At 41.3% G+C, this 12,977-nt stretch overlaps 1 protein-coding gene across 1 annotated transcript in view; it reads right to left on the reverse strand.

Moving 5' to 3' along the window:
* The window catches only part of STARD3NL (STARD3 N-terminal like), a 180,856-nt gene that overhangs the window by 136,067 nt on the left and 31,812 nt on the right, over positions 1 to 12,977 (reverse strand). The window contains exon 2 of the mRNA XM_078688212.1: positions 10,847 to 11,123. Within this exon, the coding sequence (XP_078544338.1) occupies positions 10,847 to 11,062 (216 nt within the window). The 5' untranslated portion in view covers positions 11,063 to 11,123. The remainder of the gene's footprint in view (positions 1 to 10,846; positions 11,124 to 12,977) is intronic.

Below are 12,977 nucleotides of genomic sequence, written 5' to 3' on the forward strand. Positions count from 1 at the left end.
CTAATTTCCCAGATCCAAGACCAGAAAGGTGGGATCCATATTTGTGGATACGGCCCTGGTGTTGGCCCGGAAACAGATAGCTCTTACATGAATGGCAGGGATAGGCCCTACCGGGATAGCCTGGGAAAAGGATGTGGATATGTGGGCCGCGGCAGAGGAACAAGCATTGATGCAGGAGGATGCCAGGGGGGTGTTGCAAGCATGGAGTAATAGAAATGAAGAGGTCATGGTAGGTGGTATTATCTGTAACTTCCCTGAGGGTATTCTTAGAGTAGAGCAGTGGCTATGGGCAAGAATAATAGTGGTCTCAAAGTGATTTGCCACAGTGATATATACACAAATTTTATGATGATAGAATTATAACGTATATTGCATGGTCCTGTGAACATAATGACTTGAGACATGAAGTTGCGGAGCTTATCCGCTTACAGCTCTTGTAAATGCATATAAAAGGTGTGCACCGAAAAACTAATACAGACATGTTTAAAAAAATAAAAATCAGGCAGATTGCAACAGGAGACAGAGGTCAGGAGGGTCGCATGTGAAGTAGTAGGGAGTGAAAGGAAATAGGAGAGAACACAGCAAATGTTGGAATATTTACACCTAACATTTATTAGAAAAGTAATATTGTGGAAAGGCCTATGAAGGAATGGGTTTTAGTAGGAAATCTGACTTCAACATATCCCCATAGTAGTGCCTTGTAGTAAGAGAGTGAATGGAGTGCTGGGTGAGGTACAGGGAGCTGGTCATGAGTACAGATTGCATAGGTCAGAAAAAAAGACCACAGCCTGTTAATGCCACATGTGTGTCAATGTATAGGAGTCTCGTGCCTGGTACTAGAAATCTTCAAGACATAACCAAGTAGTAAGCAAGCAGCAAAGATGGTGATCAAAGAGATGTTCAATGCCGATAGGTTGCAACTTGAGTTAAAGCAAGAAATGTATCTAAAAAAAATTGCAAGGTTGTAGCCGGAGTCAGCGGATGAAACCAAGCTTGGATGATCAAATTTCCAATACATCTTGAAACATTCAGCAGTTTTGAATGCAAACTCTAGTGGATTTATGGTAAAGACCTATATGTGACACGGCCATTGTTTCCACCATGTTGTGAAAATGTATTAAAATATGTGTGGTCTTTTTTCAGTAGTTAGTAACACAATATTTTGGAATTTTTTACTAAAATGGTTTTCAGAAGTTAGTCAGAAGACAATGTGCAAGTCTAATCATTTAACATGGGGTACCATCTAGTTCCATGAAAGAGGTCATCAACAGATTCTTCTATATGTAGGTCTACAATATTGGTGTTAGCCTTGATTTACCATAGGAAACCAAATCACATCCAAAGCACTATCCAGGCCAAAAGTTTACATTTAAGTACTTCCTAATATTCAGGGATTCAACCACAATCCCAGGATAAAAAAGGCAACATACTCCACTACTATAGCTGCACATGATGTGATAGAAGGTTACTATTTTTACAGTGCACCCCAACTGTGGATGTCAGAAAACTTCCATGGGTACAAAGAAAGGACTGGTATGTCCTCCAGCATGCAACTTGACCTTCTGAATGTAGAGGTAATCTAGTTACATTCAGCCCATTTACATTGTTACTCAATATAGGTCTTTGACTCATCTCCTGTATTAGCTGATCCATAGAAATTGATTTTTACTATCCCCTAAAAATCCCTCTCAATTCAAATAAAAAATAAATGCAATACAAACTGCACTAATTAGAAGACAGATATCTACAACTGATGGCAGTAAAGAAATCTTGATTTTACCTTATCAAATTACACCTGAACACCTACAAAGTTACACCTTTGTTCCCCTAACTTCTGACTAGGCGAGAAACTGAGCTGCCAATTTCTTCATATTTTTTAGCCCATCCTTCCCAATACACAACCCACAACCTAAACTCAACTAAGCCTATCTCCTGCCAAATAGCATTTACTACCTTATTACTTGTAAAGTCACAGGATCAAACCTCTTGCATTATACTGTAAACATTGTTTAAGTCCCCTCACCCTCTTTCTCTTCATGTTCAGAAGCTCCTGCATCAGCACGATCACCTTTATCCCTGTACAGTGGTATCAGAGTTGTAGCAACACCATCCCAACAAATTGACCAACTTTTAAAGATTAGGCCCTTAATCCTGCTGCACCATGACATGGTAAAGGACAGTCCTCTCAATCCAAGCCAATAGTGTTGATGTAGCAGCATCACTATGTTGGACACTTGTCAAAGCACCTGCTAGGCTAGCTGGAAACCCAATCCCCTTTTCTCTGTATCAACCTGGAAGCCTGAAGGCCAATACTGAAGAAGGAGCTTAACAGCTTGCATATTCAAACAGTTCACAGACATGACAAAAGGTTCATCTCCAACACCCTCAAAAATCTAACAATAACTATTTAGGCTAAGGTAACTGGTATGATCTATGCCAATAAAAATGTGTTATGAACTAAAAAGGCCTACCGACGTTCACTGGCATCTTGAGAAACAGTGACAATCTAGATTACCTGGATACACTTCATCTCCCATATCATCACCATAGTACCACTGTGATGCCTAAGTCAGCAAAGGTCAAACTTTGTATGGCACAGACCCATAGCAAGGTCAAGCCAAATGACCTCTAAGCCCTCTAATCAACTATCATGTTTCACATTTAATACAATCCAATCCAAAACCAAGTAGTCCTTTCAAGGACAAAACCCTAGTGGAAACCTGTTATCACTTCAAAATAGACCTCATGAAAACTCAAGTGGCTCAAACGCATATTGTGGATACTCACAACTTTCTGGTGCTAGCAACAGTTATCCCCGATGCCCATCCTTGATGACATGATCCCAGCAGGACTCATAATTATCCATAGGAACAGAAAGCCAAACCAATGGGGTGGGAGCAGTGCCTGCTCTCATTGCTGATCTTACCTGCACAGAACTCTCTGACATCTAATGTGTTCATCTTAGTAGTGATATATCGCCCCTATGTAACCTAGCGTCTACCTGAAGTTAATGGTCAAGACAATCCTAATTATGGGTTGCTGCAATAAAACAAAAAAGAAGATTCATATTTCCTTCGAAGTATGGAGGCCCTGGATATCAATCAAGATGTGTTACACCTAAAGCACAAAGTGGTTCACACATTAGACCTAGCGCTAACACACAAAACAGAAATAGTCTATGTGAACACTGAAGCACAATCCAGGTAAGATCACTCTCATTTCCCTTCTTGACTACATTTCTGAATTCTGCTATAGAACTATATTTCACTTGACAGTCATATGTCACATCTTCAGTGGTATCACATGCTATACAATTATTAGAGTCACGGCAACTTACAAAGATACTTAGACAATATTCGAAAATGCCTATGACCAAGACACCTTGCTGGTAATCTGCCAACATAATGTTTCATCTACAGTAGGGAAGCTTGACCCACAAACACAAATGATACAAAAGGCAATTGTCCGAAATGAAGTGAATACCAATGGAGCAATTAACTATTGGTGAAAGATAAAAGCCAATGCAAGAGACAAAAGAAAAGCTTCTACAATGCCATTATGGCAGCTACGAAGGTCTAACTGGCAGACACATCGGCAAGGTTTCTGTCAGGACCAGACCAGCTACTACTCATGCTATGACCTGGCGTGGGAGCATTGGATCATTGACCTCTATTTGGCCCTTTAGTGGAAAGCGACTATCCTCCCGGGACGATCGTTAGAGGTTGCAGTAGGTTCCACTGTGGAATACTGCATCGCTTCTCCACTTCTGCATGACTATTCAAACGCTATCCTAATCAGTTTGCCCTCCAGCAAGAACTTGCCAGATCTCATGGACTGGGAAGGTAATCTCCCATTTATCCACTGCTTTGAGTTTTTTTCTGTATTGTCCTTACTGATACAATCATTGTATGATAAATTGTCACTAGGATTCCAACTGAGACACTGTGAAACGTTTGAAAAAACATGTTCAGGGTCAGCTGGCTCTAGGCAACACAAACAAATTACGTGGAAAATGTATGAAGTCAGTGGTCAGAAAACCATCATCATGGCCGAAAGACTCTTTCATGATATTGTATTGAAGAAGACAGAAGTACTGAAACACAGCTATAGGCTGTTCCACAGTAATTGTCCTTCAAACACGGGGACTTAATGGTGGCATTTTACACCTTTTTGGGCAATGGGGAAAATCTCATTTCAATCATTGCAGGAGGTTCCCGGGGTGCATGATAACTTCCAGCTGCTAAAAAACAAATAAACAACCTTTGCAGAAATCATTTTTGTGACAATTTATATTGAAAATCTAAATTCGCCATTAAATTAATAAAAGGCATGGGCTTTTGGATTGGGATCGGCACGATGGCTACTTTCCAAAATAGTGTTGGTACTACTTCTTCGTTCTGGATCTAGGAGACTTTTTACACACTCATTTCACCAGTTTCATCATGAGCTAAGTACACTGCTGAGCAGGATTACCGGAGAGCTTGAGGGTTCATTTACGAGTCTTGAGAATCCAATGGGTGAATAACATTTTTAGGGTAAAAGTATTCTCACCTGCTGCGATCACAGGGCAAGATTGTTCCAGGCAGTGGCGAGGAGTTTGAGCACTAGCCTCCAGTAAGAAATGTGGGTAGTGTTCAGGGTGAGGCTTGTAAGCACTGCTGTTGACCCGAAAGAGATGAGAAGTGTCCCATCTAATATGACAGTGTATATTGGCTAGACCGTGGACAATAAGGATTCCAGGTAGTTGGGGAGCCCGGGGCATTGGATGTGGAAGTGTACAAGGACACCCACACCTGCGGAAGGTCAGTGACCACTTATAAAACTCTGGCAGATCTCATAGAAGAGTGGAGGCGGTAAAACAATTTGTGATTGCCATGAGGTCTGACAAACCATAAAGGAGGGAGAAAAGATTACATTTTGTCAGTCCCATGCCCAATAAAAAGAAGGTAGTATAAGATAGATTTATGTATAATTTAGGACCTGGCTGATGGTCAAAGAGAAATGATGTGGTCATTAAGGACAATACTGAAAAAACTCAAAGCAGTGGATAAACTGAGGCACTCTGAAGCTTTTTATAAACGTCCAGAATCAGCTGGTTCTTGGCAGCCAAAGGAATGACTTCAAAATCTTAAAAAGGAGGCACACATTCAGAGCTCGGGCATACCTGTGATTCCAGCTGAGGTATCTACGACTATGGCAATGAGGACATTGTTTACAGAGCAGTTAGCGCCCCAGATACACTGATACTGTGAAAGAAGCTTATAGGCTCCTTAGAAGTCAGTGGTCAGCGAACCATCTCCATGGTTATAAGACTCTGACTTTCATGACCCTGTACTGAGAAAGACAGAAGTACTGAAAGACAACTATAGGCTGTCCCACAGTTAATTGCCCTTCAAGCAGGGGACTTAATGATGGTATTCCACACCTTTGAGGGTAGAGCTCTGCACTGAGGAGGAAAACTTCATTTTAATCACTGTAGGTGGTTCCTGGAGTGTATGGTAATTTCCAGCTGATAAAGAACAAATGAACATTTGCAGAAATCATTTCTGTGACATTTTATATGGAAAATCTAAACTCACCAAAAATTCGTTTTAATTCACTATTAAAATGATGCAAAGGTGACATAGCTTTTTCTAGTCTGTGATATTTGAATATCCTGCTTAACATATTGTCAACTTTGTCAATAGGAAGTTGCTCTACAACTTGCAGTGTATAGCACTTGTGTCCATTAGTACTGCAGAAACATGTAGGTTAATACAACCTTCATGCTTCAATTCTAAAAATTATGCATCTGGGTCTTCTGGGTTCCATGGCACACTTTACATATGTATTATCAGAGGTAGGCTTGTCAAACCTCTTAGCTTGACAATTAAACACTACAGCCTTGCCTGCTTATCATCGCTACGTCTATGTTCTACTTTGGGCATTTGACATTCATGTCACTTGAACAAGTTTTGCTTATTTTAACAATGGATAGATCTAAAGTCAAACATGGAAACTGGTGTATGCCAAGACCTTGAGGTGTTTTCGTGTGTAGAGTATATGGAGAGGGAGGCTGTTTAGAAGTCACAAACTCTTCCGATAGGAAATAAGTCCACTATTCAGTTAACTAGGCTCACAACAGAAAAAGATGGACTTTTCCCCAACACCTCTCCCAGAAAAAGAGGTAAAAGGCATGTGGCACTGTAATACAGTAAGTTGGTAACTTGTCTACGTACAGCTAGTTGAAAAGGATGCAGCCACCCTTAACTAAAGGTGGAGGTAGTTTTTGTGTGCACCCTCAGCCCACCAGAGCCTCAGGCCTGACTGGTGAAGCAAAACAACTTAAAAAACAGTTCCAATGGGCTTTAAGAAGAAAAGAAATCAGTGGGAGATAAACACATAAACTGCCGCATAAGTTGAAAATGGGCGGGATATCACTGCTGTGCAAACAATACAACGAAAAATAGATAAGGCACGCTAAGCTATTTGTTTTAGTTTGGTCACATAAATGTTCAAAGTGTTGCTGTAATATCTTCAAGGGCTAGAGAAGACAAACTTTACTGTTAAACCTCATGGTCTTATCCTATGCGTTAGTTGCACATCAAGCATGTTCCCACAAGAATTCAAATATGGGAAGTAAAAATACCACATTTACTTTTAGTTCTCTGAAAAATAGAGATATTTTTACTGAACGGAATTCAGGAAATGCAAATTGTCTGTGAGGTCACTCAAAAACCTCAAGATAACAAACAACAACCTTATTTGCAGCTAGCCCTCTACAGTTGTGTGTATTGGTTTAACACATGGTAATTTTCAACAGAACACTCGTTTATTTTGTAATATAAATAACAAGAATAGTAAAATCTTTGTAAATTTAAATAGCTATGAAATGCAGCCTTTGTTTTGTTAACTATTATAATTTCTCCTCTTAGGACACTAATTTTGATGAACAGTTTTCTTTCATTAACAGTTTAAAATCGTTTTTCATTTCAAATGCCACAGTGTTCCTCTGGTAATCAGAACATGTCCCTCCTAATTTCATGTCTTTTGTGCAGACAGACGATTTTTCTTTAAGAAACTCTGCTCTTTTACATCTAGTTTTAGTAATAATAGCTCAGTAAAGGGGTTTTTTCCTTGGAGCACTGCAACATTGACAGTTGTGCCTAACAAATTTTGAAAAAGTGTGGTTAATAATTACACTTGTGAGACCCATATATAATATATGAAATGGTAAATTGCTAAATTACAATAAAGTTAATGTTTTCTTCAGAGGCAAAATATGTGAAATCATAGACAAGAGTGGAAATGACATAGAGCATCCTCCATTATTTATTTATAGGTATCTATTTGCAGACTTCATGTCGTGACGTTTCCAGTGCATGAGAATCCCCTCATTCAAAGGCAAATTCTATAAAGAGCTTTGTAAGGGAAGAGGAGTCAAGCACAGAGCCAAACAAAAAATGGCCTTCGTTACCCCGCTCCCACCTTCTCAGGCTCTCTCACCCTCACACCTTTACCTTCCTCATTCAACTCCCCCAAAACATTAAGAAATACATCAAATACAGAACCATAAACTTTTCCTACATAACCTATATCCTGTATCCTACCACTCTCTGCCGCAACCAGGTGTTCCCTTTCCCTACCAGCCCAGGATCACTTTTGCTGCAACTGGAACAAACATTTGCAGATCCAATAGGTCTTGCCTCTTCCACCAAATGGATTGCCAATGTTATTTGCCAAAGCTTAAAAATAATCTAAAAAAGAGTGCGAAGATGAGCGCGCCAATGCCATGTATACACATCATGACACAATGGTGGCCAAGTAGTACGTGGGCTTGCATCGCCATGCATGTGCACCTATACAGCGTGAAATGCCCTGCCTCTAATGTCTTATTTAGCATTGCAAGATGATAGACTCCACTTGGAGGGAGGAACATTAAAAGAAAATAAAAGTAAAGATTTTAAAACGTGTACAAAAACACTGTCCAAAACTGAGAGGACCAACCAGCAAATGACACCTGCACAGCCAGCCAAAAAATGTAAATATTTAGCTAAGGAGTGTGACAGGAGGAGAGCAATGGTCTGGGGAAAAATTAAATGATTGGAGTCAAAGGGTAGTGGGAAAGGTAGCACCAGAGGAGCTTGAGGCAGGGAAGTACATAAAAAGCAAAAACAAACTCGGTGGGGAAGCAAGCAATGGACAAGCTGTCAGCGGTGGAGGAGGGGCAACATGCAGCACGCAATGAGGGGGCTGGATTTCAGATGTAGAGCAGCAAGCGAGATAGAGAGTAAGAAAACACATACATTCAAATGTGATGCTAAATAAAAAAAGGAAAATAGTTGTCCCCTCATTGCGAAAAGTGGAAGGTTACAAGTCATACCGTCAAAATAGTGGCAAAAAAAGATGTGGTCCAGGAGATAGAAAAACACAAGCCTTGGCAAAGCCAGTCAATGCAAAAGCTATTTGCTTTAACAATGTGACTTAGCCTTGTACACCAGTGTGGCTGCTGTCATGGGTGACAGGAAATGCTCTACAAATCTACTGATTGATCGACTGACTGTTCAGCATGGCTAAAAGTTAGTGGTGTAGAGGAGAGTGGCGAAGAGTGGAGGAAAGTGGAGAAGAGTGGAAAAGAGTGGAGTGGAGTGTTGTGGAGTAGAGTGGAGGGGCCTAGAGTATGGGGGAATACAGTGGAGAGACACAGAGTGGAATAAAGTGTCAAGAGTGGAATGTCGGAGAGTTGCGTAAAGTCGAGTGTCCTAGAGTAGAGTGTAGTGGAGCAGCATAGAGTCATAAAGTGGAGTGGCATTTGGGACATAAAGAGAAGTAGAGTGTCACAGAGTGAAGTGTCATGTAGTGGAGTAGAGTATTGTAGAGTCGAGTGGCATGTTGTAGAGCAAAGTAAAGCGGAGGGGTGTAAAGTTGAACAGCATAGAGTGCAGTAAAGTGTTGAAGAGTGAACTAGAGTTGAGTGGCATGGAGGGAAGTTTCGTCAAATGAAGTGGCATGGGGAGTCGTAGAGTGCCACATGTTGTGGACCGTCTTAGCGTGAAGTGGCATAGTGTGAATTGGCTTAGTGTGGAGTGGTGTAGAGTGAATTGGCATGGAGTGTCGTAGAGTGGTAAAGTGTTGTGGAGTGGATTTGCAGGGAGTGGAGCGGAGTACAGTGGAATAGCATGGAGCAGAGTGGCCTACAGTGAAGTGGCAAGAGTGGCGTAAAGTGGAGTGGAGTGGAGGGCGGTGGAGTGGAATGTGGTGGAGTGTTGTCTCATGTTCATGGAGTGGAGTGTCGCAGAGTGTCACAGAGTGGCGAGGAGTGGAGTTTGGTGGAATGGAATGTGGTGGAGTGTTGTCTCATGCAATGGAGTGTCGTAAAGTGGAGTAGTGTCTTACAGTGGAGCAGCCTGTCGTAGAGTGGAGTGGATTAGAGTGGAGTGGCGTAGAGTGGAGGGGCATAGAGTCAAGTAGAGTGTTGTAGAGTGTTGTAGAGTAGAGTGTTGTAGAGTGAAGTGGTGTAGAGAAGAGTGGTGTATTGTAGTGTTCATGGTGATGTAACGCACTGCCATTACAGACAACACATTTTCAACTTAAATGGCCACTCTATTTGCACACAGTTTTACTGATGGAACTATAAAGCACACAAATGATAATGTGTGGAAATGGCATCCCCAGTGTACTGATTAGTTTTGATCGTATTATAATATTTATTTTCATCAAGCTTCAGAATTACAAAACAAATTGCTATTCAGGGATATTTATATAGTTCCTTGCCATACACATTTGTTTGTGTTTGCTAGAAATCTATTTTTCTTTTCCATTACCAGCAAGATTGTCACATAAATCCTCTCACTTTGAAGTCAGAGGAAGAAAAGTAAACACCAAGATCCCTCAGAAGACAGAGCCTGAAATATGACCTATGTCTTTAAATGCACAGCAAATGTGACAAAATAAGAACAACATTTCAAGGCCTGTTTACAGAAAGCAAAGACGTGTGGAAGAATACAAGGAGCGATGGTGAACATCTTATGGAGAGACAAAGACATGCTGGACAGCTTAAAACAAATAAAGCCAACAAACAGAAAGCCAGAAAAAGCGAGTTACAAGCCACAAAGCCAATGGCAAGCAATGGGCGGAATGCATTCCCAGGGAAGCTTTCAGAATGCCCACAAAAAGTATTTTTGCAACCAGACAGCAGCGCTGTCTGAAAGACTTCGACCTAAAAGGGATATTGAAAGCTGTGCTGGCAATGGCTTTCACAGGGATGCTGTTTGCAAAGAGAAAACTCTTTCAACTACAAATCATCATTTGACACGTGGCTGACCGGTAACGTGATGGTCGCCTATAGCGGGGCACAACCCAGATTCCGTCACTTCCTCTAGATCTGTGGAGACTCTAGGGAGGTGGGGAAAAGGGTGCACTGTCACCACAACTCCACCTACTCATCCAAGTCCCTGAGGTAGGCTGCAAATCACCAAACTGCCTTCCAACATTTCACTCGGATCTCTGAAGAGCTGTGAAATGCAAGAGTGTGTTGCCCAGCTCCTGCTTTAGTTACCTGCGCCTCACCTTATAATTTTCTCCAATTTACTCCCAAGTCTTGCCTGGTCTTATTCTGGAACACAATCCAAGTGTTCAGTGCCAGTATAGAAAGCCTTAAGCTATAGCAGTGAATAACTGGATTTCAGATTCGGAGTCCAATACTCAGCTTTCTGTGCAGGACATACACAACACTGTTATATCTCACATTCAGCCCAATTTTGTTAATCCCATTTAATTATACAGCTTGAGAGATCACAACAGCAGCTCTATAAGAATGAAACCAGTAAGTCAGTAAACGCAAAATACAACTATAACCAAACCTTACATTCAACTCTATGATCCAAAGTAAGGCTATGAACAGCAAGTCGAAGGTCACAAATAAGCAGAATGTTCTTCTGACATCAGATACGCCTTTCTTTTCTCTTCCTTCGTACGATTCAATCCGTGCCATCAACTCTGCAGCATTGATGGAATGAACATCGTGTAAAGATGGCAAACTGTTTTGTCGAGGAACCCTAGTATCATCTTGCGATTGGTTCATCCTCAACCTGATCGGAGCAGCGATGTCCCAGCTTCAGCATCACCAAAATTTGTAAAGATACCTTTAAAAACAAAAGTATATTAACGTATGCAAATATATGAGCACAAATGAGAAAAATACCAATCAGAACGAAATACATTCAATTTAACAAGAACTCAGGGCTTTTTGTGCTATTAACTAATGCGTTTTTACCATAAAGCCGCCAAATCGGGCTTCAGGAAAGGACTGACACGCCTGTTCAACCTCTCTGTGTTACTGACTAATCAAATCATGCATTTTTATTTCATCGGCTGGGAAATTTCTAGTTAGCCATAGGTATTGGTAATTTAAATCCAGTTATTGGTTTTGTGACAAAATATACTTTGATTGCCTTAGTTCAAAAGGGAAAAAACACCGGTAGAGCAACGCAGAGTTTGAATGGAACAGAAGATAGGCCCAGGCAGGCATCAACATATAAGTGCCCCCTATTAGTGAATTAGAAAGCTACAAAAGGGATCCATGTTTACAAATTGAGGTCGTTTTGAATTATGAAAGACATTCTGTCCAAGTGTTTCTCAAGGTATGAAAGACTCCATGGATGTGAGCATGCTGCAAGCATTTATTTGTGAAAATATCAGGGAAATCAACAGTAAATATTGGTTCAGCAGACCATAAAAGAGGCCCACAAACAGCCCCCACAAAACTGTCCACACAGCGTACCAGCTCACTGGGTACCCTATAAGCCAGATCAAAAGAAGGGAGAGATAAGAAGAGTATCCGATAGGGGCTCGTTCTCCTAGTTGCATATATGTCCAGAAAAGAGAGCCTGTCTTTGCAGTGTGTGCTAACCTCCTGCAGGGTGGACAAAAGTGCAAGACTTTTTTATGTAACCCTAACTCACCAGGGTTGCCCCTTGGTGACATGCTTCAAAGGATTCCTTCTGTTCCACTATGAAACAGTGTGTGCTACTACCTGGGAATTATAATGGCACACCAATGTACCCAGTACCATACTAATATGGTCCATCACCAGCCCAGAAGCATCTATCTCCCTGTGAACAATGGAATCCACCTGTTGGCCCTTTCCTGATGTACCAACATAACCAATGATGTTCTTTTTAATGGGTAGGCTAGGGCCGCACAAGGGGCATAGGGAAAAGGAAGATTCAGGTGCAATGCCCCCCCTTGAAACAAACAGGGGTGACACCCAGGAGCATGATGAGAGAGACATAACCAGGGCCAAGCAACCATCCAGCCTAGTTGTAAATTTCACTTTCAGAACCCCAGGTGAGGCTGCTTGCGAAAGGTCTAGGTTTCGTACCCACTGCAACCCTTGACAAATTTAAACTGGATTGCAATTTCAATGAGTTTATTAGAAAGATCAAATCAAGGGTCTTTTTTTTAGTCAAACCCCAGAATGATGACACACAGGGCGCAGGATAAAATCCACCTTCACACCCCCTCCCCCTTCAGTCACAGTAGAAATACAAGCCTTTGAAAGGCAGTACTAAAGGACAGTGGGGAAATCAACCATTTTCTTACGAGACCTTTCCCACAACCAGGGAATAAAATATAGAGCCATTAAGGAGCTAGCTCACAACAGAAGTATAGTGATTAAACCAGCAGACAAGGGGGGAGCCATAGTCATCCAATTAACTGAGGCACACCGCAAAGAATATCTCCATCTTCTCATGTATGAGAGGAACTATGAGTGATTACAAACAAACCTCACCTATTTTCTCCAAAAGAAAATCGGTGGCATGACAGAACAAGCCTTAGCAAATGAATGGATATCACGAAAGGAAGGTGATTTCTTAACTAACAAATCACCCACCACACCCTGCTTCTACACCATCCCCAAGACCTGCAAAGACCTGGTCAAACCCACCGGATGACCCATCAGGGTTCTGTTCAATTTTAGAACCTTTGTTTAGATT

This window comes from Lissotriton helveticus, chromosome 4_1 (genome assembly GCF_964261635.1).
Source record: "Lissotriton helveticus chromosome 4_1, aLisHel1.1, whole genome shotgun sequence".
NCBI lineage: Eukaryota > Metazoa > Chordata > Amphibia > Caudata > Salamandridae > Lissotriton > Lissotriton helveticus.